This window comes from Onychomys torridus, chromosome 16 (genome assembly GCF_903995425.1).
Source record: "Onychomys torridus chromosome 16, mOncTor1.1, whole genome shotgun sequence".
Classification (NCBI taxonomy): domain Eukaryota; kingdom Metazoa; phylum Chordata; class Mammalia; order Rodentia; family Cricetidae; genus Onychomys; species Onychomys torridus.
In genome coordinates this window covers 50763679-50790001 of record NC_050458.1, presented here as the reverse complement: position 1 = coordinate 50790001, position 26323 = coordinate 50763679, and the positions used below count along the sequence as shown (strand labels likewise).

The window sequence follows — 26323 nt, the reverse complement described above, 5'->3', positions numbered from 1 at the left end:
TTTGAGCATCCTTCTGACCCCGCAGTGAAGGTGTGGAATAGACTGCTGGCTCTGACCGTCCTGTCTGCCCTGCACGCCCTGAGTGCCAGCTTCCTTCAGGCACATCTTTGCTTGCTTTGTTCCTATCCTGGACATGTCAGGTCAGCCTGGCAAAGCATCTCTGCACAGAGACCACAGCGCTGGGAACCTTGTGGGACCTGCCCCGGCTATGCTGGCCCGTGGGGGGACTTCAGAGCTGCTAGGTTGGCTTCTTGTCAGGGTCCCCCGAGGAAACAGGTAGAACACACAAACAGGCTGATCCAGGAGGGACAAAGGGCGGGCCAGTGTGGGGCAGCAGGGAGGTGTACAGGCCTGAGATCAGGTAGGCTGTGCTGGCTCTGATGGAGAGCACCAGCTCTGATCTAGAATCCCAGTGTGCATGCCTCCGCGTGTGTGTGTGTGTGTGTGTGTGTGTGTGTGTGTGTGTGTGTGTGTGTGTGTGCGTTTTGGATTTTTTGAGACAGGGTCTCTCTATTACATAGCTCTAGCTGTCCTAGAACTTGCTATGTAAACCAGGCTGGCCTGGAACTCACAGAAATCTACCTGTCTCTGCTTCCCAAGTGCTGGGATTAAAGACATGCTTCACCACCCAGCCCAGCATGTATATCTCAGCCATCTGAATCAAGGCAGGTTTATGGTATACAGCTGCACAAGAAAGCAGGTTTCGCTAATCGAGGTAGAGGGTCTCTACAGGGAAGCAGTCCCAGACTGCAGTCACCCCTGAGGAGGAAGCCGTGGTCCATGGTTTCTACACACAATTGACATTCCCAGTTGAACCAAATGACTTTTCTGTCCCTCTGAGCCTCACCCAGGAAAGGCTTTGCCACTCCCATGGACTGAGGCATTGGGGTCCTTGATATGGCCATGCCCATGTAAAATAACACACATCACTCAGGACTCCATCTGCTCTCTACATGAGGAGCCATTTAGTGGGAATTCCTCACTGCCTTGGTTGGTGAATCAGGGGTGTCATATGAATTTGGCTGTTCGCACCTCAATTCTGAGACAACCTCCAGCCCATTGGGGAAGTGTGGATGTGCTAGTGAGGTTTGTGTGTCCAATGTGGGACAGTGTGGTCTCTTCTGTGGGTATGCTCAGGATGTGGGCAGGAAGTGGGGCCTGAGGTCTGAGAGAGTCTGCAGGGGAGTTTTCATGAAGGGATTAGGAGGTGAGATACCGACTGAGCTTCTCCACCTGGCACAGCTGGCATTTGGGGTTGATGACTCTTTGTTGGGAGAGGGGCCAGTTTGTGTCCCTGGCCACTACTCATGAGATGCCACAGGATCCATGCCCTAATGAAGACTCAGATGTCTCTAGTTACTGCTAGCCGTCACAAAGGATTGTCTCTTCTGGGCACTCGGCTAGGGATACGGGGTTAGCTGGGAGGCGCTTGCAATGGGTAAGGTGGGGACAGGAGTAGCTGAAGCCAGGCCAGGACACAGGTGGGTGGTAGCAGCAGGTAGCTTGTCTTCAAGACACTCGGCCTTCAGCCTCTTGCACAGAGACATCACTACGGTGACCATCTTTGTCACACTGGCCTCCTGCAGCTGACAGAGCTGGTGAAGTTCCTACCAGTCAGACTGGCTATCGGGTGCTTAGACCCTTCTTGTTCAAGGAATGCCCAGAATGGTGGTCCTCCTCCTCTTCCTCCTCCTCCTCTTCCTCCTCCTCCTCCTCCTCATCATTATTATCATCCAGGGGAATATTTTTTCATTTTCCCATCAATTCCATAGTAGCCTAGTAAGTTAAACACACCAATCCAAGTCCTCAGTAGCAAGTTATGGCATCTAGTTGGGTTTTTGTGCATCTTCTCTTTGAAACGTGGACTAAATCAGTGTTTCTTTCCCGGCCTGTGGTGCATAGTGTCTGCTTGCGAACACCCCATAATTAGCAATGTGTGATCAGGAAAACTATGTTAGCTGCAAGAAGAGAGGTGCTGTGCAGACATGATCTTGGTAAAAAAGAAAACAATACATTGCACAGGAACTATGAAATCTTGAGGCTGGAGAGATGGCTCAGCAGTTAAGAGCACTGGCTGCTCTTCCAGAGGACCTGGGTTCCATTCCCAGCACCCATATGACAGATCACAACTGTCTGTAACTCCAGTTTCTGGGTACCTGATACCCTCAGGCAGGAATGTATGCAGGCAAAACACCAATGCACATAAAATAAATAAATAAACCCTAAAAAAAAAAAAAAAGAGCACTTGGGTTTGGTCCCAGCGTGCACGGAGGCAGCCCACAAGCATCTGTCACTCCAGTTCCAGGGGATTCGTCATCATCTTCTTCTTCTTCTTCCAGACACTGCATGTTGAGTGGTGGACATGCACGTGCAGGCAAAACACCCATACACATAAAAAAAATCCAAAGGGCTTGCAAAAGAGTGTTTTCAAATGATAAATAATAAATCAAATTGACATGATTAATGTCAGTTTGGGTTGCTGTGTTTTCCTTGGCTGCATAAATCTGAGAAGAGGTTTAGAGAAAGGGCTGCTGTATGTGTTCAGGCTGGTTGTGTTCCTATTATGAGAAAAGGGGGTTCTATCAGAAATGTACCGTTCTTCTCAGAACTGACACCTCTCTGACCTTGGGCTGACCTCTGGATGTGGATCTTCTTAGGAATTGCCTGGCCCTGGCTGGGTTCACTCTGGCTTGTTCATGTGGTTCCAAACCTCTTATCTATGCTGCATGTGAAACCCCAAGTTCCAGAAGAAGTGTGACCCCGCCTCCATTCCCCACTAGATAGGTGAGGGTTTCTACTATTCCAGAAAACCCAAAGGTCCTTGCTTAGACACATGGGCAAGTCTTTCCTAGGACCTCCAGGTTCTTCTCCTCTTTTTTTTTTTTTTTTGAGAGAGAACATCTCACCGTGTAGCTCTGACTATCCTGGAACTCACTATGTAGACCAGGCTGGTCTCAAAATCACAGTGATCGGCCTGCCTCTGCCTCTCAAGTGCTGGGATTAAAGGTGTGTACCACCACACCCAGCAAGGGACCTCCAGGGTCTTAGAGGTAAGAAATCTCAAGGCATCCTTAGGACACATGTTGCCAGTGGCATGGTAGTGGCTCTTTCTGCAAACAGCAAGCATGGTGGGTATGTTTGTGAACAAGGGTATGAATTTAGGTGGATCTATGATCCTTTGAAGTCCTTCTCTGGGTCATCTTGTACATACCCGAGTTACAGGTAGAGCCTCAACCATCTGGGTCAGTGGCAAATGAACCATTTTTGGTCTTATTCTTTTACATATATTTTTTCAACAAATCTGCAGATTTGAAGACTATGCAAGATAAAGAAGCCCCATTTTCATGAAGTTCATTGAGCCTTGCACAGTACCTAAAACCATTCTGACCAAGGGTGCAGCAACGTGAACTTGCTTTCTTTGCCCTCCCACTGCACGAGGCCCTCTCGCCAACAAAGGGGGTGGTGGGGTTTCATATGAGCCTATGGGAGTGCACCTTGGGGGTTGGGTTACCATAAAAGCTCTCATTGTCCGCAGGCCTGAGCCTGGAGTGTGAATCAGTTGTTTCTTTCCGGCGGTGTTTCCTGCCAGTGCAGTGAGCTCCTGTCTGGCCTACACGGGTATTCCATAAATATCGAGTAGCGACACTTCCATACAGGCACATTCCGCCAGCTCTCGGTGGGTCACCGGGTGATGTCTGAGACCCCGGTTATCTGTCCCCCATCTCCGCCTTTGGAATGTTAAATGCTTCCCTTGAAGCCAAGCTCAGTAGGTAACAGAAGCCAACCCAAGGGGTACAGAGTGGCCAGTGAGCCCTGTGGGAGAGGTGGCTGGGGTGGCCCGCTATGGAGCTGCCATGGTAGTAGTGGGGTGTGCAGCAGCAGGTACAAGGACACACCCTGTCCTCTGACAGGTGGCAGAGCTGGGAGATAAGGTGCCTGGCTTCCTTTCCTAAACACAGGATGGTCAGATGGTAGCGAGTCACCTGCATGGAAATGTCACAGCTCCCAATCTCGCCCTGGGGCCTTTGTGTTCCATTGCTCTGTTATGGAAAGTCCTCTAGGAGCTAGGCCGCTTGTCGTAGGGTGTGTCCTGTCCAGTGGAATGGTTGCTGTTTCCTGTACCCCACATCTGTCTCAGCCTCTTCCAGTGTTCTCACTCTGTGCAACCCGAGGTGCTGTTTGCTGCAGCAAGCCTGCCCCCCCTCTTCTTCGCCCTAGTCCTGGGACCATGGACACTCACATCTTGCCTGGTACTAGGGTATATAAGTCTACAATAGTCCTCGTGGTTCTGGGAGGAGACGGGGAAACTGGGGCACGGAACTGCAGTGGGGGAGGGGACTGAGCCATTCCTGTGTCTTTCATTTATTTATTTTTTATTTTTTTCAAGATTGATTTATTATGTGTACAGTGTTCTGCCTGCATGCATGCCTACAGGCCAGAAGAGGGCACCAGATCTCATTACAGATGGTTGTGAGCCACCATGTGGTTGCTGGGAATGGAACTCAGGACCTCTGGAAGAGCAGCCAGTGCTCTTAACCGCCGAGCCATCTCTCCAGCTCTTCTTTCATTTATTGATGTATCAGTGTCTCTCAAATGTGTCATCCTCACCCTAGCACACACCCTCCTGCTGTGACCGCCCCTTTCTTCCACAGTCCCTCTGCTTTTCCTAGCAAGCTCATGCTTTCTCCCCCCCAATTCAGCACCAGCCTTCATCATGAAGGTTTGAACTTGTTGCCCTCAGGGTCTATCGGTGAGGAGGATGGTTGTACTCTGAGGGAGGTCAAGGAAAAGGAGCTGGAATGTAGGGTCTCTCTGTAGTGTCCCAGATGGGGGGTGGGGATCAGAAAAAGGCCTATCAGGTCCTAGCTAGGGTAGGGCCAGGCTTTGTAAGAATAACTTGTAAGAATGTGTTAAGATTCTGTCCGTGGTACACAAAGTGTAAGGTCTGCTGGTGAGTGTGTGCATGTGAGCGTGCGTGCGTCAACACTGGTGATCACCTGTGTGAGTGTGAGTGTATCCATGAGTATGATTAAACGTGAGTGTGCCTGGGCAGATGAGCCTGGTTGGAGGTGCATTGAGAATAATGCAGTGTGTAGTGTGGTATGAGTGTGCAAAGTGCACGCTTCCTGTAAGCACTGGCCTGTGCTCTCTCATCTCCAGAGCACTTCCTGGTCACCTAGGCTGCCTCCTTGTATAGCCTCAGCTTAGTGGGTCTTGTGTCAGATACCTGGGATATGCACTGGTAAAGGAGAGCTCAGGGGACGCTTCCCAGGTGCACCCTTGACCCGCCTCCCAGGTCTCTGTGACCAGGACAACTAGACTTCTGCCTTTGTCTTTAATGTGAGACACAAGAGAAGCAAACACAACTTTGTTACTGGGAGATAGTCTCAAGCACATGCTAGGGGCCTCAATGGCTAGAGAAGGCAGACTGGAGCGTGCCTGTGCAAACCTGTGCACGGGAGACACAGCAGGGTGGGGACTCGGGGCTGCTGTTGGAGAAATGTCCACACCACATTTCGGCTCCTGCAAAAAACATTCCTGGGCTCCAGCCACCTGTGAATTCTTTGATATGAATGTCGGTTGGTCATTTCTGACACTGAGTGTGAATCCATTCACCTCCTGGGTCTTACCCTAGTGCATCTGGTTTCAGAGGCACCCCACTCTGCCCGCCCCCATGTTGAAACCAAACCCCCATCGGCCTCCCCACGAGGAATTGTCTGTAGCAGGTTAAAAGACTGCAGAAATGTGAGCGCTTCGGAGGACCAAAGGCTTTTGTGTGCACACAAAAGCTCTCTGCAGATACTTTAGGCATCTAAGTGGAAGCCATCAGGGAGGGGCCATACTCGGGGAAGAAAATACGCCAGGGGAAAATGACAAGGGGCAGGCCTGGTAACGCTTTGGCATCAGGAATCCAGATCTGCGTGGATTGGTAGAGCTGGCCCTTTGGGGCCTCACTTTGAAGTGCACTGTAGCCCTTGGGTTTCTTAAGTGGAGATGGGAGTTACTGTGGTGGCTCCACCCACTGGCATTTCCACCTGTCCCAGGGGTGGGTGGTGGTGTGGGTGGAGGGTTTCCTGCTCAAAGCAGCCTGTGTGGCCAGTGGGGGACACTAAGGCTGTAGACTCCACACATGTAGATACTGGTGATGGTAGACGAAGCTGCAGGCATCATGCATTGCTCTGCAGTGTGGGCATCCCCTCTGGTCTGTGTGTGTGGCACCACTTTTGTCCATGTATCCTGGCCTGGCCACTGCTAAGCTTTCCATCCTGAAGATGATGCCTAAGGTTCAGGGGGCCCGAAGGAGGTACCTCAGACTTGGGGGTCTTCCTGGCCTGGCTGTCTGCTCCCCACAGCATCTCACACAAAAACAGGGAATCTCTGAGCCCGCCGCTTGTCCCTTTGATCACATGCTCCTTTTCTTTTGTGTAACTATGTGGCAGGTTTCTAAAGGTTCACTTTAAAAATGTTAGAAGGCGACTCACTTTGTCCTGTTCTTTGTCCCTCCTCTCCTGAGCTGAGGCCCGCGAAAGCCGGTCTCAGAGCAAGCTGCTCATGGTGCCATCACTGTCTGCAGTGACTGTCCCACCGACTTTCCTACCCTTCCCTGTGTCAGCTCCTCACTGGGACATGCTTCTCTCTCTCTCTCCTTCCTTCCTCCCTCCCTTCTTCCTTCCTCCCTCCCTCCCTCCCTCCCTCCTTCCTTCCTTCCTTCCTTCCTCCCTCCCTCCCTCCCTCCCTCCCTCCCTCCCTCCCTCCCTCCTTCCTTCTCTCTCTCTCTCTTCTTCTTTCTTCTTCTTTCTTCTTTCTTTCTTTCTTTCTTTCTTTCTTTCTTTCTTTCTTTTTCTGAGATGGTTTCTCTGTGTAGTCCTGGCTGTCCTGGAACTCACTCTGCAGACCAGGCTGGCCTTGAACTCACAGAGATCCACCTGCCTCTGCCTTCCCAGTGCTGGGATTAAAGGTGTGCGCCACCACCACCTGACTTTCTTTCTTTCTTTCTTTTTTTAATTTTAAATTTTATTTTTGAGACAGGGTCTCATGTAACCCAGGCTAGCCTCAAATTTTCTGTGTAGCTAACAATGATCTTAACTTCCCAAGGCCTGGGATTACAGATACACATCTGTATACATCACCATGCCTAGATTTATGGGGTGCTAGGGATTGAACCCAGGCTTTATATATGCTAGGCAAGCACTACATCCTCAGGCTCCATTACCTTTTTATTTGTTTGTTGTTGTTGTTGTTGTGTGTGTGCAAGCCATGGTGTGTGTGTGTGTGTGTGGCTAGAGGACAAATGTGAGAACCTCATTCTTTCCTCCATGGGGGCTCAGGGATCACACTCATGTCCTCACTTGAGAGCAGGTGCCATTATCTACTGAGTGTAGATATTCAAACCCCCCTTTAGGAAAAAAAAAAAGAATGTCTTTTTGGTGTGGTGAGGCTGGGGAGGGAACCCAGGTGCTCTTGCATGCTAGGTGAGGTTCTGCCACTGAGCCCAGTCCCATGTCTGTCTTTGTCCAAAGCAGCCAGCCAACCTCTCCATCAGTGCACCTGCTGCTGTGCCCATTCTGATTCAAACGGCCCCTGTAGCTCCTAGGGCCTTACCCACAGCTGCCATCTCCCAGGCTGTCTTACCGCCCACCGCAGCTGCACAGGGACTAGTGAAGGAAGCAGGGGGCTTTCCCAGAGGTGGTCCTGAGGGAGCACAGTGGACAGCTGGGGAGCACTGCATGAAATGTACACGGCCCAAAGAAACACCTTTCAGAACACTCACAGTGCAGCACAGCAGCGTGCTGTCTCACCTAGAATGTTCTCCTAATCTCACAGTGGTACCCTGTTGCTCTCAGCAGTCACCCCCAAAGTCTCCCCAGGCTCCACAGCTGCCAGCCAGTGTCTTTATGATATGGGTGTTCTGGGCACCTGGGCTGCATGGCAGCCATCATATGGTATAAGTTTTCAGTGCCATGCCCAGGGCTCATCAAAGCTGTGGTGGATAGCAGTACCCCAGTCCCTCATATCATGGAATGGGCCGGTGTTTATCCCTCTCCCTCTCTTGAGGGGCATTTGGGTTGCTGCTCTTGTCATTGGGGAATTGTGAGGAGTACTATTGTGAACATGTGTGAACATGCTTTTTTTTTTGGTCTTAGCTCTCTGTATTTCCTTGGGCATGTCCCTGGGAGTGGCATGGTGGGCCCTGTATTGGCCAACATTTGGCTGTGATGAAATCCCTGCATGCATCCTGGTCACTTCTTGTACTATTTTTCTCCCCACCCTCTTTATGTGAGACAGGGTCTCTTTACGTAGGCCTGGCTGTCCTAGAACTCATTATGTAAACCAGGCTATCCTCAAACTCACAGAGATCGCTTGCCTCTGCTTCCTCAGGGCTGGGGTTAAAGGTGGCACCACCACGCCCGGTTTTGCGTGTCCCTGAGCTCCCCTCCCCCAGTGGGCCATGAGCCCCTTGTTGGGCAGGCAGGAACCGAGACCGAGACCACTCACTGAGCTTGCTGGCTTCTGGCTGCTCCAGCCCCAGCCCCAGCCTCTGCAGGTGCTCCCTGCCCCTGCCTTGTCTCTTTCCTCCTGACCCTGTTTAACACAAGTGCTAGGTCCTCTGTCTACAAACTCCCTTACTTTCATCTGCAAGGTCAGGGTACCTATTTTGGGATGATGACTAGCACCCAACACCCCAGGGCCTTGCTACCAGCTCTGATCCCTCAGAATGGAGCTGGGTGTCAGCATGTCACCAGTGGTTGCTCCTTATCAGCAGGAGCCACTCTGGATACAAACCTGGGCGTTCCCTCCCCCTCCTCCCCATCCCCACATCCCGTTTTCCACCCCAGTGTTCCCTTCCTCCCTGTCTGTGCTTGAATCCCATGGTGCTGAGCTGTTGATTACAAACCGGAGTGTACAGCAATCACAATTTTGTAAATAGCAGCTCAGTTTCATTAAAGCCTCTGTGTGTAAAGGCTGTTTACATCCACCCTCTGAAAACCTCACACCCATTCCCAAAAATGTAAATTACACGCTATGGAGATGATACAGGGTTCGAACAGCCTGGGGATGGTCCTTCTTTCTCAGCATGGTACCTAACACTTAAGCACCCCTAATGGGCACCTCACCAATCTCCCGAAGCAGACTGCTGCTCCCAAGTGAGAAACCAGATGATTTTCTGTAACTGTCTAACTACTACTTAACACAGAGGTGGACTCTCTAAGGAAATAGATAATCAGAGAGTGACCTAAGATAATTGACTCCCCTCAGAGTTCACAAAGAAATGTTTGTGGGAGACTCATGTAGAGTTGACATTACAATTCTTCTATCATCAACAGGTTAGATGGTTTGTGTGTGTGTGTGTGTGTGTGTGTGTGTGTGTGTGTGTGTGCATGCACGCATATATCTATGTAGATGTGTGTGTGCATGTGTGTGTGTGTGTGTATGTTCACACATTTGTATTTTGAGGGCTCATGTATGTATTCAGGTGCACTTGCGTTTTGTGGAGGTCAGAGGTCATCAATGGATATCTCCCTCGGTTGCTCCCCACACTAATTTTTTGCACTGAACTTGGATCAGCTCGGCTGGCTGGCCAACTTTGGGGATCCGCTTGTCTCTGCCTCCTCAGTACTAGAATTATAGGCATGCACGGCCATGCTGAGCTTTTATGTAGGTCCTGGGTTCTGAACACAGGCCCTCACTTGGATGGCAAACACAATACCCAGTGGGTATTTTAATCTTAAATCTTACCTTATCCCCAGAGAAAATACTGCCCTGAACTTGTTCAGGGCAGATGGTTGGAGGAGGTGGAGTGGAGGGCTCATGTTGGATGGCTACATGCCAAGTCACCTGCTGTACAGCTCCAGGGTGTGTGGCCTGAGCAGACGGACCCTGGTTCACACACCCCCAGACACTTGGTTGAGCTCCTGTTGCCAGTGGCTCCATGTGCTGCCTCCCAGCCCTGTGGACCCGTTAAACGGGTGTCTCCTTCCTGTGGGAATATTGAGGCTTAATGTTGAACGAGCTGCACGGTCATTCCCTGTTAAAAGGCATTAAGGATGACTTAATTATAGTTTGGTTTTACAGCTATTTCCAGTAGTATAAAGTAACATAAGGTTGCCATGTTAATGCAACCAGACGCAGCAGTTTTATAGAAAGGGGCAGCCCTGGGCCCACAGATTTTTTTTCTTTTAAGATGTGGTCTTGCTATGTTGCCCAGGCTGGCCCTGAACTCCCAAACTTTTCTTTTGAGATGTGGTCTTGCTATGTTGCCCAGGCTGGCCCTGAACTCCCAAACTTTTCTTTTGAGATGTGGTCTTGCTATGTTGCCCAGGCTGGCCCTGAACTCCCAAACTTTTCTTTTGAGATGTGGTCTTGCTATGTTGCCCAGGCTGGCCCTGAACTCCCAAACTTAAATGATCCTCCTGGCTCAGCCTCTTGAGTTCTGGGACTATAGGTGTGCCAACATACCTGTCTGGGCCTATTGTTTTGGGGTGATTGAGGAGGGTTGTTGCTGCCAGGCTGTCTGTGAGGAAGGAGGAATCTTGTGTGTGTGTGCCATTTGGAAGGTCTAGTGACACCACCCTGGGATTATGCTCACAGCAGCTGGGGACACAGGCTTTGGTACCCTGAAGTGCACGTCAGAAAGGAAATCCAGTTGCCCATCAGCCTGCCAGCCCTCTGGCTGTTTGCTTGTTTCTACATCTCTGAGGCCCTCATACCTTTTGTCTATCATGGACAGTGCAGTTGGCTTCTCTTCTACTCCAGGAAGGATTTCAGGGGTTATATGGGTGGACACTTGGTGTCCTGAGAGACTATGAGGGCCACCAGGAAAAGAAGCCGTCCCTAGGGGCCTTGAGGGGGTGGGAGCCCAGGCTGGTACTTGAGGTCAGCAGAGATGCCAAAGCCAAGAAGCTCCAGGTCTGGCCTGGAAGCTTAGAAGAGGCAACTTCAGGCCAGTGAAGGAATAAAGATAATTTGAGGGTGACGTCAGCACAGGCATTCCATACTTCAGGACTCGGTATGGTCAGGCGCCATCTTGGATGCCTGGAAAACAGGTCTCCATATTTGGGTCAGGAAGCGGCAATCTGAACACAGGGTCGTGGTGGCCAGGAGTCAGTGAGGGACAAAAAGAGGGTTCTGTATAATGACATGGAAGTGTCTGGAGGCCACTATAAGGAAGGGCCAGCAACTGTGGGGCTGAAGATGTAGTTCAATGATTGAGTGGTTGCCTATAGCCCTGGACTTTCATCCCTAGCACTACCAGAATAAATTATTTATAAGCCAGCTTTCTAGGGAGGATCCTGCATGCCCCTTCCTGGGTGTTGGCTATAGCTGTGGACCCCAGTCATCTGGTCTCAGGCTCCTATATTCTACCTTGGATTTGCCTTAACTGATGCCACAGCCTTATTCCCAACAAGTTCTCATCCTGCGGTTCTGAGAAGGACCTGTGTTCTAGGAAGATTCCCTGCATCCCGGGTCACAGGATGGGAGTTAGGGTACCTCACCTTTCATCACATTCCACCTCTGCAGGTAGTGTGCAGAGCTGGGTCACCCGCCCAGGGCATGCTGACAGATTTTATTCTTTCTGCCCCTACAGCCCAACATCGGCCACCTGGGCCTGCCCCATGGGCCGTCCGGAGAGAAGGTAGCTGTGGTAACCGTGGATGACTGTGACGCAGCTGTGGCCGTGCACTTTGGAAGTTACGTTGGGAACTACAGCTGTGCTGCCCAGGGCACTCAGAGTGGCTCCAAGAAGTGAGACACCTGGAGGGGAAATACAGTGGGGGGGGTCCCCAACCACTCAGGCCCTCCTCTAAACACAAGTCACATGTGTCGGGGCAATGAGAAGGTCCTTGGTATCCTCTGTCTACACTGGTGTCAGACTGTCTCCCTGTGGGATAGCATCCTCTCTCTCAGACCTTAGAACCCTCAAGACTAAGTCCCCAGATGGCATACCAATAATCCTAGCACTTGGGAGGCAGAGGCACATGAATTGAGATTCTACGTAGCCTGGTCTACTTATGAATTCAAGGCCAGCCTGGGCTAAGCAGTGAGCCACCATTCAGAAGAAGTCAGTCTGAGCAACTGGTCATTGTGGCCTTTTCTCCCCAGGGTGCCAATCCCTGTGAGGCGGAAGTGGCTGGGTGTCCTTGCTGGTTTTGGGTCTCCCAGGGATTCTTTTAACTCAGGGCAAAGAAATTCTAACAGCCACGTGCAGGGCCAGCCTCCCTTTTTTTTCTTTTGATTGCACCAGCCTCAGAAGGTGAGAAGCTACTCCTGCCTGTCTAGATGATAGGGTGTAGGTGGACTATAAGAACATTGGGTTTTAGGGCTGGAGAGATGGCTCAGCGGTTAAAAGCATTAGCTGTTCTTTCAGAGGTCCCAAGTTCAAATTCTCAGCACCCACATGGCAGCTCACCACTGTCTATAACTGTAGTCCCATGGGATCTGGTACCCTCTTCTGGTGTGCAAGTTTACATGCAGACAAAACACCCATAGACATAAATAGATAAATCTTCTGTTTGGTTTTTATTTTGAGATGTTGTCTTTCTATGTAGCCCAGGCTGTCCTCCAACTTCCAATTCTCTAGCCTCCGCATCCTTGGGGCCAGATTACAGGTTTCTGACACTACCCTTGGCCCTGAGTCTTTATCCCCGTTGAAGGTCATGTTCAGGTGAGCATGATGAAGGTCACATGTCTTCACTTAACTTTCTTTACTGTCTTGGTGAACTGTGCCACCTTGGGCCTAGAGCCCTACCTGGGACCTCAGCTGCCCCCTGTTGGAGCTGGAGTTCTGTTCTAATTACACCTTTCTCCCTAGAAAGCCAAGGAACTATGGGATGCTTCCCTCCTCTGCAGAGTGGGACTCAGTAGGTGGGCCTCAGTTACCCCCAAACACCCGTTTTTCGGGAAGTGATGCAGGCGTAAGGAAGCTGAGGCCCAGCGAAGCTGTGAGGAGCCACTAGTGACCCTGGGCAGGGTTGACTTTGTCCTGACCCCCGGTTATCTGCCTTGGGCTGGTACCTGCTCTGTGATTGAAGCCTTAGCTGTAAGTTACGATGTTATGGCAATGACATACCTGATATCACAGGAAGCGGCTTTGCCTTCCCAGATCACTGGATCTGACTGGACCTCTGCTCCTGGGTGGTGTCCCCAACCTGCCAGAAGACTTCCCCGTGCATAGCCGACAGTTTGTAGGATGCATGCGAAACCTGTCTGTCGATGGCAGGATTGTGGACATGGCTGCATTCATTGCCAACAATGGCACCAGGGCAGGTATTCACGGCCCCTGGGTGTGTAGGACTAGCATGGTGCCCACTGGACTTTTGGTACCAGGGCAGGTATGCATGGCCCCAGGGTGTGTAGGACTAGCATGGTGCCCACTGGACATTTGTGATCATACCAGGGACATAAGGGCTGCTTTACCTCCCAGAGAGTTCTTGAAACATACCTACCTGTGAGTGAAGACCTCTTAGGAATGGTACAGAGCTTGGCTTGGAGGGCATGACCATAGTGCCTGCAGTTTGCTGTGTTCCCAACATTGGGTACATCGCTTACCTGGACACACAATCCTAAGATCTTGAACTTGTCACCAGATGGTCAGATCAGACTCTGGGATGGCATGGAATCCCTGAGTCTCAGATACAACTTTGGGGTCCGCTTGTCTCTGCCTCCTCAGTACTAGAATTATAGGCATGCACGGCCATGCTGAGCTTTTATGTAGGTCCTGGGTTCTGAACACAGGCCCTCACTTGGATGGCAAACACAATACCCAGTGGGTATTTTAATCTTAAATCTTACCTTATCCCCAGAGAAAATACTGCCATGAACTTGTTCAGGGCAGATGGTTGGAGGAGGTGGAGTGGAGGGCTCATGTTGGATGGCTACATGCCAAGTCACCTGCTGTACAGCTCCAGGGTGTGTGGCCTGAGCAGACGGACCCTGGTTCACACACCCCCAGACACTGGTTGAGCTCCTGTTGCCAGTGGCTCCATGTGCTGCCTCCCAGCCCTGTGGACCCGTTAAACGGGTGTCTCCTTCCTGTGGGAATATTGAGGCTTAATGTTGAACGAGCTGCACGGTCATTCCCTGTTAAAAGGCATTAAGGATGACTTAATTATAGTTTGGTTTTACAGCTATTTCCAGTAGTATAAAGTAACATAAGGTTGCCATGTTAATGCAACCAGACGCAGCAGTTTTATAGAAAGGGGCAGCCCTGGGCCCACAGATTTTTTTTTCTTTTAAGATGTGGTCTTGCTATGTTGCCCAGGCTGGCCCTGAACTCCCAAACTTTTCTTTTGAGATGTGGTCTTGCTATGTTGCCCAGGCTGGCCCTGAACTCCCAAACTTTTCTTTTGAGATGTGGTCTTGCTATGTTGCCCAGGCTGGCCCTGAACTCCCAAACTTTTCTTTTGAGATGTGGTCTTGCTATGTTGCCCAGGCTGGCCCTGAACTCCCAAACTTAAATGATCCTCCTGGCTCAGCCTCTTGAGTTCTGGGACTATAGGTGTGCCAACATACCTGTCTGGGCCTATTGTTTTGGGGTGATTGAGGAGGGTTGTTGCTGCCAGGCTGTCTGTGAGGAAGGAGGAATCTTGTGTGTGTGTGCCATTTGGAAGGTCTAGTGACACCACCCTGGGATTATGCTCACAGCAGCTGGGGACACAGGCTTTGGTACCCTGAAGTGCACGTCAGAAAGGAAATCCAGTTGCCCATCAGCCTGCCAGCCCTCTGGCTGTTTGCTTGTTTCTACATCTCTGAGGCCCTCATACCTTTTGTCTATCATGGACAGTGCAGTTGGCTTCTCTTCTACTCCAGGAAGGATTTCAGGGGTTATATGGGTGGACACTTGGTGTCCTGAGAGACTATGAGGGCCACCAGGAAAAGAAGCCGTCCCTAGGGGCCTTGAGGGGGTGGGAGCCCAGGCTGGTACTTGAGGTCAGCAGAGATGCCAAAGCCAAGAAGCTCCAGGTCTGGCCTGGAAGCTTAGAAGAGGCAACTTCAGGCCAGTGAAGGAATAAAGATAATTTGAGGGTGACGTCAGCACAGGCATTCCGTACTTCAGGACTCGGTATGGTCAGGCGCCATCTTGGATGCCTGGGAAAACAGGTCTCCATATTTGGGTCAGGAAGCGGCAATCTGAACACAGGGTCGTGGTGGCCAGGAGTCAGTGAGGGACAAAAAGAGGGTTCTGTATAATGACATGGAAGTGTCTGGAGGCCACTATAAGGAAGGGCCAGCAACTGTGGGGCTGAAGATGTAGTTCAATGATTGAGTGGTTGCCTATAGCCCTGGACTTTCATCCCTAGCACTACCAGAATAAATTATTTATAAGCCAGCTTTCTAGGGAGGATCCTGCATGCCCCTTCCTGGGTGTTGGCTATAGCTGTGGACCCCAGTCATCTGGTCTCAGGCTCCTATATTCTACCTTGGATTTGCCTTAACTGATGCCACAGCCTTATTCCCAACAAGTTCTCATCCTGCGGTTCTGAGAAGGACCTGTGTTCTAGGAAGATTCCCTGCATCCCGGGTCACAGGATGGGAGTTAGGGTACCTCACCTTTCATCACATTCCACCTCTGCAGGTAGTGTGCAGAGCTGGGTCACCCGCCCAGGGCATGCTGACAGATTTTATTCTTTCTGCCCCTACAGCCCAACATCGGCCACCTGGGCCTGCCCCATGGGCCGTCCGGAGAGAAGGTAGCTGTGGTAACCGTGGATGACTGTGACGCAGCTGTGGCCGTGCACTTTGGAAGTTACGTTGGGAACTACAGCTGTGCTGCCCAGGGCACTCAGAGTGGCTCCAAGAAGTGAGACACCTGGAGGGGAAATACAGTGGGGGGGGTCCCCAACCACTCAGGCCCTCCTCTAAACACAAGTCACATGTGTCGGGGCAATGAGAAGGTCCTTGGTATCCTCTGTCTACACTGGTGTCAGACTGTCTCCCTGTGGGATAGCATCCTCTCTCTCAGACCTTAGAACCCTCAAGACTAAGTCCCCAGATGGCATACCAATAATCCTAGCACTTGGGAGGCAGAGGCACATGAATTGAGATTCTACGTAGCCTGGTCTACTTATGAATTCAAGGCCAGCCTGGGCTAAGCAGTGAGCCACCATTCAGAAGAAGTCAGTCTGAGCAACTGGTCATTGTGGCCTTTTCTCCCCGGGGTGCCAATCCCCGTGAGGCGGAAGTGGCTGGGTGTCCTTGCTGGTTTTGGGTCTCCCAGGGATTCTTTTAACTCAGGGCAAAGAAATTCTAACAGCCACGTGCAGGGCCAGCCTCCCTTTTTTTTCTTTTGATTGCACCAGCCTCAGAAGGTGAGAAGCTACTCCTGCCTGTCTAGATGATAGGGTGTAGGTGGACTATAAGAACATTGGGTTTTAGGGCTGGAGAGATGGCTCAGCGGTTAAAAGCATTAGCTGTTCTTTCAGAGGTCCCAAGTTCAAATTCTCAGCACCCACATGGCAGCTCACCACTGTCTATAACTGTAGTCCCATGGGATCTGGTACCCTCTTCTGGTGTGCAAGTTTACATGCAGACAAAACACCCATAGACATAAATAGATAAATCTTCTGTTTGGTTTTATTTTGAGATGTTGTCTTTCTATGTAGCCCAGGCTGTCCTCCAACTTCCAATTCTCTAGCCTCCGCATCCTTGGGGCCAGATTACAGGTTTCTGACACTACCCTTGGCCCTGAGTCTTTATCCCCGTTGAAGGTCATGTTCAGGTGAGCATGATGAAGGTCACATGTCTTCACTTAACTTTCTTTACTGTCTTGGTGAACTGTGCCACCTTGGGCCTAGAGCCCTACCTGGGACCTCAGCTGCCCCCTGTTGGAGCTGGAGTTCTGTTCTAATTACACTTTCTCCCTAGAAAGCCAAGGAACTATGGGATGCTTCCCTCCTCTGCAGAGTGGGACTCAGTAGGTGGGCCTCAGTTACCCCCAAACACCCGTTTTTCGGGAAGTGATGCAGGCGTAAGGAAGCTGAGGCCCAGCGAAGCTGTGAGGAGCCACTAGTGACCCTGGGCAGGGTTGACTTTGTCCTGACCCCCGGTTATCTGCCTTGGGCTGGTACCTGCTCTGTGATTGAAGCCTTAGCTGTAAGTTACGATGTTATGGCAATGACATACCTGATATCACAGGAAGCGGCTTTGCCTTCCCAGGTCACTGGATCTGACTGGACCTCTGCTCCTGGGTGGTGTCCCCAACCTGCCAGAAGACTTCCCCGTGCATAGCCGACAGTTTGTAGGATGCATGCGAAACCTGTCTGTCGATGGCAGGATTGTGGACATGGCTGCATTCATTGCCAACAATGGCACCAGGGCAGGTATTCACGGCCCCTGGGTGTGTAGGACTAGCATGGTGCCCACTGGACTTTTGGTACCAGGGCAGGTATGCATGGCCCCAGGGTGTGTAGGACTAGCATGGTGCCCACTGGACATTTGTGATCATACCAGGGACATAAGGGCTGCTTTACCTCCCAGAGAGTTCTTGAAACATACCTACCTGTGAGTGAAGACCTCTTAGGAATGGGTACAGAGCTTGGCTTGGAGGGCATGACCATAGTGCCTGCAGTTTGCTGTGTTCCCAACATTGGGTACATCGCTTACCTGGACACACAATCCTAAGATCTTGAACTTGTCACCAGATGGTCAGATCAGACTCTGGGATGGCATGGAATCCCTGAGTCTCAGATATGGGTGGGGCAGAGAATTCCACACACCCAGGTCTGGGGTTCTCCCCATGGCCAGCAGATTCCAGGCTGGCTGTCTCTAGCTGATTTCGCTCATGAGTGGGTCAGGGCGGGGAATGGTGCAGCCCCTTAAGAGGAGTTGCCTTGTGGTCTTCAACTCAAGGCCAGACTATATATACCCTCTGGCCCGCAGGCTGTGCTTCTCAGCAGAACTTCTGCGATGGGACCTCATGCCAGAACGGGGGCACCTGTGTGAACAGGTGGAACACATACCTGTGTGAATGTCCACTCCGCTTCGGTGGGAAGAACTGTGAACAAGGTAAGCATCTGTGCCTTCCCCCCAAACTACAGCGGTGTAGCTGGGAGGGGACACTGGCAATAAGCAGTCTGAAGGAGGCTGGGATAGAGGTCCAGGACCTGGGGCCAGCTCTGAAGGATGTAAAGGCAGGTGACCATGAGGGTCAGAAGAGCAAGGTGACTAAGGGGACACACCGGAGCCTCATGGAGTTCTCGGGTGCCTCTTCTGGCAGCTGCTGCTGCTGGGGTCTGGTGAGGAGCATGGAAGATAACCTCCCGCTCATCTCCCAGAGATGCTTCAGGGTTCGAGGGGAATCTTAACGTCTTTCCTTGCTGTGATAAAGTACTCTGACAAAAGCAATTTAAGGGATAAAGAGTTTATTTGGCTCACAGTTCCAGATCATAATAAGTCCCTCATGATGGGGGTGTCACAGCAGCAGAGCTTGGGAGAGAACTGGTAACACATCACACTGTCACCATAGTCAAGAGCAATGCATGCTGGTGCCCAGCTTGCTTTCTTCACTCTACAAGCCATGATCCCCTGCCCAGGGAATGGTGCCACCCACCCAACCGAAACCTGAACCTACTCCATGTCCCAGGCACCACAGGATCACCCCTTGACTGTCGTCCATTCATCTTGGGGTGTTCTTTGCCTCACTCTGGATGTGTCTGGCAATCCTCAGGGGCTTCTTTGTCCAGTGAGCTGTACAGAAGCCATGGTGGGCATCTGCACAGTCCGTTGCTGGGTTATTAGGGTAGTTACTAAGCACAGATACAAGTCTGAGGCTGGCATTTGGGTTAAAGTGGAAGACCCCTTCCTCACCTGGCTGGTAGCTGAGAAGATGCTCTCTGCCTGATTTCGGGAGGTGCCTGAGGTCCTGGTCTGTATCTGCAGTTATGCCACACCCACAGCGCTTCAGTGGCGAGAGCGTTGTGTCATGGAGTGACCTAGACATCACCATCTCTGTGCCTTGGTACCTGGGGCTCATGTTCCGGACCCGGAAGGAGGATGGCGTGCTGATGGAGGCCACAGCTGGCACATCTTCCAGGCTCCATCTCCAGGTGAGTGTGTCTGTGAGCTACACGGGCACCTGCAGAGCAGATAGGTGCCCTCAGGAAGAAAACCAGACAGAGGGGCTTCCCAGGATGCCTATAAAGGGCATCTGCCACTCACCTACCTCCTCCTATGCCTGCCCTATGGTGGACGGAGAGAACACAGAAGGGAAACATGGGTGACTCAGGCATCAGTGCCCTTGTGTCATTTAGGAGAGGGGAAGTGCAGAGATCATATAGAGCTAATGGCTCCTGTGGAGTTCCTTTCCAGAACCCGCTTCCTTTGACCATAGCCACAGAGTGGAGCGTGTAACCGTGGAGCTGCCGGCTCTGTGTAACTTGCCCTAGACGGCAGCTCTGGTCTGTCCTGCCTGGAATTCGACCTTTTTTCTGGGTAGATTCACAGCCTTTGAGAGCTGGGGGCAAAGGTCTGTGTCAGATGCAGTGAGTGATTCTCCATCAGTTCAGACTGCAGCCCCTCACCCCTATATTAAACCTGCATGCTGCCCTGCTCCAGGCCCCTGCCTAGGGGGCTCTTGGGGACCCACCGCATCATGCCACATGTGTGTGTTTGCTTCATTTTTTCCTGTTTACTATTTGGCTTGTTTGAAACCTTAGGTCAGAGTACTCGAACATTTTTAGAAGTGATGTTCAGGCACTCTATTCACACGTTTGAGCATCTCTTGCTTCACAGGCAGTTTCTGATAGGTTGTTGGAGCCAGAGGTACCAAGGAGGATCACCCGGTGCTTCCTTATTGAGCTAGCCTTGCCTTGCCACCTCTTTCTTCACTGGCGGTGCAGTAGAGAGAGCCCTTATCCTATGCTCACCATGAGGTTTTGAGGTGGTTAGAATGAGCCTAGTCTGGGAATCACTGCTTGGCCAGGAGATCCCACCAAGCCTGCAACTCATCTTCTGCCTTTGTGTCTCTGACAGTTCCTGTTCACACTGACCAAACAGACTCACTTGTACAAACCATGGCCCATGATTTCTGGGCGGGGTCGGAATTCTCCATCTTTAGCTCTCCTTGGATTTAACACCCTCCTGATGTGCAAAAATCCCAGAGAATCAATCATCACTTAGGGGAATCATGCCCAAGCAGGGACTTAGTCTGGAGGAATAATTAACTGGGTGTTTCTTTCTTTCTTCTAGGCTTTTCCAAAGTATGTATATGTAAGCACATGCATGTGTGCCTATGTCTCTTTGTGTGCTTGTGTCTGCCTATGTATGTGAATGTGTCTGGGCATATGTGTATGTGTGCATCTGTGTATACATCTGTGCATGTCATTACGCACGTGTCTGTGTTTGCATGTGTTCATGACTGTATATGTTTGTATGCACATTTGTGTACATGTCTCTGAGTGCACGTGTGTCCATATGTGTATGTATGTTTGTGCATGTGTGCCCATACGTGTGTGTGTTTATGCATGAGTGCATGCATGTCTCTGTATGTGTCTGTGTGTGAATGCATTTAATGGCCCTAGTACCCATGAACTGCCTTCCCATAGGCCATCCTCTTTCCCCTTTCTTCCTCCTTCCCTTCAGCACAGTCTCTGCTACATATCAGTTTCTTCTTTTCCTGAGGAGTCCAGCCACATCGACAGGTGAAACACATAGCTCTTCTGTCCCAAGATTACAGTTCTGGAGGTGGTGGCTGCTGGGACTGGTACTCATGGCCGCTGCTGTCCCCATGTCCTCAAAGGGCCATGGCTTGTTTCTTCTACTTCCTGGGCCCTGTCAGGCAGTTTGGGTGGATCGGAGATGGTCAGGGAGAGGTGGACTCTAAGGAGTGTCTGCACCAAGCTCCCATTCTGCATGAGGGGAAACTGAGGCTAGAGGCTATGTAATCTAGGCCCCATGGGTCCTGGGTCAGGCAGAGGACCCTCTCCAGCTCCCTGGAGCAGGGCTCTGCTCAGAAAATGGGAGGAGACAGGAACACCAGAGCCCTCCCCTCTCCCAGGTCTCTGCCAGAGGTCACAGGGCCCTTTGATAGATTCCTTGCCCTGGCAGGAGGGTGGGGCCCTCAGCCCAGACAGAAGCCTGCCTCTGGCCCCTGCCTGCCCACTCACCTGGGGTCATGGCTCTAGCGCCCCGCTGGGTTGGGGGGTGTTGGCGTGTGCGTCAAGGGTAATTGTGGCTGTCATTATTCCTGTCTCATTAGCTGTAATTTCACAAGTTTACCCGCTGCCCCAGAAGCTCACTTTGAGCTGAACTTGGAAGCACCCGTTCTGCCTGGGGATGGCATTTCTCTGTGGGAGTTTCTCTGTCGGAACACATTAAATTGGCTGTTTCGATTCAGGTGATGATGGGCGCTCACAGGCTGTCATTAGTGTACCTGTAGGAAAAAAAGGGCTGCGTTCAGCAGGGTTAGGCCTGGCTGAGGAGTTACATTTGGTAGCTCATCCACAAATTCAGGGACTGCAGCCAGGAAGACTGGGTGCACCAAAGATGGCCTTGAGGGGTCCTGTAGACCTCAGGGGTAACCCGAGACCACTTCAGTATGATTCCCAGAGGCTGGTCTACTAGGCATCCCAGGAATTTTCTGGTTATGTTTTGTGTGACATGTTCAACTTGTAGCCTCCTGACACTCCTGTTTGAGTGTCCCCACCCACCCCATGACAGTCCAAAGCCCAGACAATTTGGATAATTGCTCTCAGGCACCCCAAATCCTCCTGCATTGTCAAGCGGAACAGTCACACAGCTGTTGGCATCTGTCTTCAATCGGGGAACAGTCCAAGATGGGCGGCAGCTCCTGTCTCTGTCCTGGGGTTTGTTCACGGCTTCTCCTTTGGCTGTAGGCACATGGCAATTTCATTTTCATTGTTGATCTATCACTTCGGGGTTTTGCCAGGAAGGCCAGTGAGAGAGAGAGAACAGCCCGGGAGACCCCTGTGAGCCAAAGGAAGCAATATGTAAAAAGGTGAAAATGACCTCCCGAAATCAGCTGTTGGCAAAGTCAAGAGGCGGCAGTCATGATGATAGTTCTTTTCATCAGGGCTTCCTCTGGAGGCTGGGGAGTACTCTGAGTTAGCCAGCGTGGGGCACTGTGTGCTAGAACCTTTTGATAATTGTTCCTAACATGGTTGGAGGCCACACAACTTGGGCCCAGTGAGCTGAGTCCTTGGAAATGTGTCGAGACTTGCTTTCAAGCCTGGATGCAGCCAGGATTCGTCAACATTCTGTGTGTACTGGAGGAGAACGTTTAGTCTGCAGTTGTCAGGCAAGGAGCTGCAAAGAGACCCTCTCGTGTCAAGACAGTGGCGTTAATTGTGTTTAAACAGACCGTGTTGGGCTGGCAGCGTAGCTCGGTGGGTAGATTGCCTGCCTAGCGTATGTCTACAAGGCCCTTGGTTGGATTCCCAGCACTACGTAAACAGTCCTGTAATCCCAGCACTTAGGAAGTGGAGGCCAAAGGATCAGAAACTAAAAGGTCATCCTGGGCTTACATAGGTAGCTGGAGGCCAGTATGGGCTGTGTGAGGGCCTGTCTCAGAAAACCAAAACCAAACCTCTAAAAATACTATGCCATTTCCAGGTTTATGCCTAGTATTGTGTCAATCTGTATCTGGACTTCAGTGCTTGGCTGTTTTGCTTCCTGGTGACACCGACGCTGGTGTCATTGAGAGAGTCCTTTTCTTTCTAGTGATGATGCTTCCTTCAAGTGCTCTGTCTACAAATACGGCCACACTCGCCCTTCTGTCATAGTGTCTCTGTCCATCCTCTTATTTCTGTTTCTGTTTCTCAACACAAAGTTCCTCTGTGTAGCCTTGGCTGTCCTGGAACTCGATCTGTAGTCCAGGCTGGTCTCGAACTCAGAGATCCGCCTGCCTCTGTCTCCTGAGTGCTGGGATTAAAGGCGTGCGCCACCACTGCCCAGCTGTGTCCATCTTTTTACTTTCAACATTTTCTATGTCTTTACATTACAGGTGTGTCACGGTCAGTGGCTTTTATTTTGATGGGCATTATCTCTAACTGTGAACATCTTACGTAAGCCCTGTTTTCTGTTTTTTTCTCCCTTGTATTGAAATGTGGTGGCTTGACCCTTCTGGAGTGTTACACAGACAGCCAGAAACAGGAGTCTGCTGGTCCCCGAGTCTGTCTTTGGCTCTCATGACTGCTTACAAGCCTGGTTATGACGCTTCTGTCATCCCTATGGGTCTGTTCTATCCTTCTCTGTGTTTTTAGACATGCTACTGTGTCCTCATACTTCGGGATATTTTTATCGAGTGCTAGGCATCGCACTGAAAATCTTGAGAGAACGGGTGTCCTTGTCATCCTGTTTGTTGTTGGCAGCAGCCAGGGGAACGAGTTGCCCCAGAATATGTTAGTACAGTCACAGAGAGTCAAAGCCAGGCAAGAACCAGTCTGTTTCTTGTTGACTCCAAGTATCTAACCCTTCAGCATCCCAGCACTAAGCCTTGAAGATGCCTGCCCATCCAGCTCGGTTGGGATCAGAATTCTCATCTTTCTCCCAGGGGCCTGCCCGGCCCTCTCCAGCTCTTGCTGCAGCTGAATCTTCAGCACCAGCTGGTGGCCCCGGGGGAAGCAACCCCAAGTAGAGCTGCGGCTTCCTTCTCCCTGGCCTCAGCCCTGCAACTCTGCTCTGTCACTCAGACCTTCACCCAGGTGTCCTAACTCAGGAGGAGGAGGACGGTCCAACTCACCCAGTTCTCTGTCAAGTCAAAATAATAATAATAATAATAATAATAATAATAATAACAACAACAACAACAACAACCTGGGCATTGCTCCAGCTGCATTAATTTAAATTTTTGACATTTATGTATTTCTTTCTTTAATTATATGTGTGCATGTATGTGACATAGTGTGCCTATGGAACCTGGAGGATGACTTGTGGAAGTCAGCTCTCTCTATCCATCTTGCGAGTCTCAGGCATCTAACTCAGGTCATGGGCTTGGCAGCAAGTGCCCTTATCCCCTAAGCCATCTTGCCAGCCCCCAGCTGCATTTCTTTCTTTTTTTTTCCGTTCTTTTCTTTTCTTTTTCAATTTTTTTTCTCTTGTCATGGCTGGCCTGGAACTCATTGTGTAGACCAAGATGGTCTCAAACACATGAAGATCCACTTGCCCTGCCTCTACCCCTCTGCTTCTGGGCCCTACCCCTTTCCCTGCCCTTTCCCCTGCCCCTGCCTCTCAAGTGCTGGGGTTAAAAGCATGCACCACTGCAGCTGGCCTTAACTGCATTCATTTAAAACGCTGCTCTAGGCTAGGTGCAATACTCTTGATTTTCATTCATGTCTTTAAATAAGATTAGATCTTGACAAACTAAAATTGTACCAATTTTGTGTGTGTGGGTGGGTGGGGTTAGGGAGCAAAGCCCAGACTTTGGCCAGGCAAGTGCTCTACCTCTGAGCTACATTCCCAGCCAAATCTGTGTCTGTCTGTCTTTTCTTTTTCCTCTCTCTTTTGAGATAGTCTCACTACATAGCCCAGGCTGGCCTGAAACTTGCTATTTAGAATAAGCTGTCTCCAAACTCAGGATCATGCCTGCTGTTCCACCAAGTCCTGGGATCACAGGTGGGCACCACCATGCCTAGCTCCTAATTTTTAATTTTAATTTTTCACTCTGGTACGATGTCCTAAGTCTGTCTGCATGGCTATGTTATTAGATGTCTGCAGAATGCTTTCCATGTCACTGTAACTGCACCAGTCAGTAAGTGTGGCTCTCTGCCCTACAGATTCTCAACAGCTACATCCAGTTTGAGGTCTCCCATGGTCCCTCCGACGTGGCATCCATGCAGCTGTCCAAGTCCCGTGTAAGCGATGGAGAATGGCATCACCTGCTAATAGAACTGAGGAGTGCCAAGGAGGGCAAGGACATCAAATACCTGGCAGTCATGACCCTGGACTACGGGATGGACCAGGTGAGTATGCACCTGTACCCTCCTGAGAACAGTTCCTTCATCAGCCCATGAGAGAGCACAATGATGCTCCATATGCTAGCACTGCAGGGACCTTGCAGGTTTGGAGAAGCACTGGTGGACCTCCCTGGCTTTGTATCTTCTAGTCCATGTATGCTGAGGACATGTCTGGAGTCTGGAGTTGGGCTCTGCCCACCTGGGCCTCCCATCATGGTGGTTTGGGTACCTTTGCAGAGCATGCTCTTGGCGAAGTTGCTTTGAGTAGCATCTCATTGTTCAGCCCTGTGCCTCTGCCCAAGTATTTCCTGGAAAAGAGAAATAGTGAATTAAGCTGGAAAAGACCAGGGCCCCGAGGGTCTGGAAGACACAGATACACATTGGTCCCAGCTGTATGGCAGCTGTCTCCAGACAGCACCCTCAGAATGCTCACTACACCAGACTGGTTTCTGTGCTGTGGTTTCTGCCAGAGAACATGGCACATGTCAGAAGATACTACATACTGAGAGAGTACCTAGTGATTCACAAGGGCCTTGGAGTCTAGCTTGCCTTGCACCACATTCTAAGAGTACACAGCTGTTGAGTTTAGATGTCCCTGTTTACCCAACTCATTCCCCCACCATGGCATTTTTGGTGCTATGCCCATCATGGGGTAGGAGAGTTGCCCATGTCTTCCCCATGGACCACCTGGATCCTATGCCCTATGTGCCACATACAGTCTGCCTGCTGTCCTTCAGAAGTCCAAGTGTTCCTTTGGAGGCTCTAGGGAGGTGGTTCAGGTCCCCCTGCCTTAGTCTTGAACACGTTCCTCCCATTGGAAAGGTGTACCCAGAAACTGCCCCCCCCCCCATCCTTTCCATTAGAGCACAGTGCAGATTGGGAACCAGCTTCCTGGGTTGAAGATGCGGACTATTGTCATTGGAGGTGTGTCCGAGGACAAGTTGTCTGTGCGCCGTGGTTTCCGAGGCTGTATGCAGGTATGGTGGGCATGGGCACTGCATCTTTGCTAGCTAGGATGGCTCAGGCCTCCATCACTACAGTTGGTATGGCTCTTCAGTTAGTCTTTGGCAAAGAAATGATCCACCTAGTAGGCACCCTTGACTTTAACTCATGCTTCCTGCTCACTCCCACCTCCCCTCCTAGCTCCCCTTATGCCAGGGATCCAACCCCAAAAACCCCAGCCTTCAGCCTCTTGCTTCTGCCATTGCTGGTCCAGCTTCACATCTACACAGGTCTCTCACGCTAGCAAGGGAGCAGCTAAGCCCTGTCCCACTCACAGCCCCCCCGGCCCCCCGCAGTGGACACCAACCACACATGCCTTTGCCGCTGGCCATGCTGTGTGACCCAGCATTGCCCACGTCTCTGGCCTCCAGGCTGTGGGGATAAGAAGAATTGTTTGGATTGGGAGAGAATCT

The 26323-nt window shown here is 51.0% G+C and overlaps 1 protein-coding gene across 1 annotated transcript in view; it reads left to right on the top strand.

Moving 5' to 3' along the window:
• The window catches only part of Celsr1 (cadherin EGF LAG seven-pass G-type receptor 1), a 144622-nt gene that overhangs the window by 85858 nt on the left and 32441 nt on the right, over window positions 1-26323 (top strand). The window contains exons 6-11 of the mRNA XM_036207840.1: window positions 11588-11745; window positions 13103-13266; window positions 17878-18003; window positions 18877-19043; window positions 24729-24914; window positions 25772-25885. Of these exons, the coding sequence (XP_036063733.1) occupies window positions 11588-11745; window positions 13103-13266; window positions 17878-18003; window positions 18877-19043; window positions 24729-24914; window positions 25772-25885 (915 nt within the window). The remainder of the gene's footprint in view (window positions 1-11587; window positions 11746-13102; window positions 13267-17877; window positions 18004-18876; window positions 19044-24728; window positions 24915-25771; window positions 25886-26323) is intronic.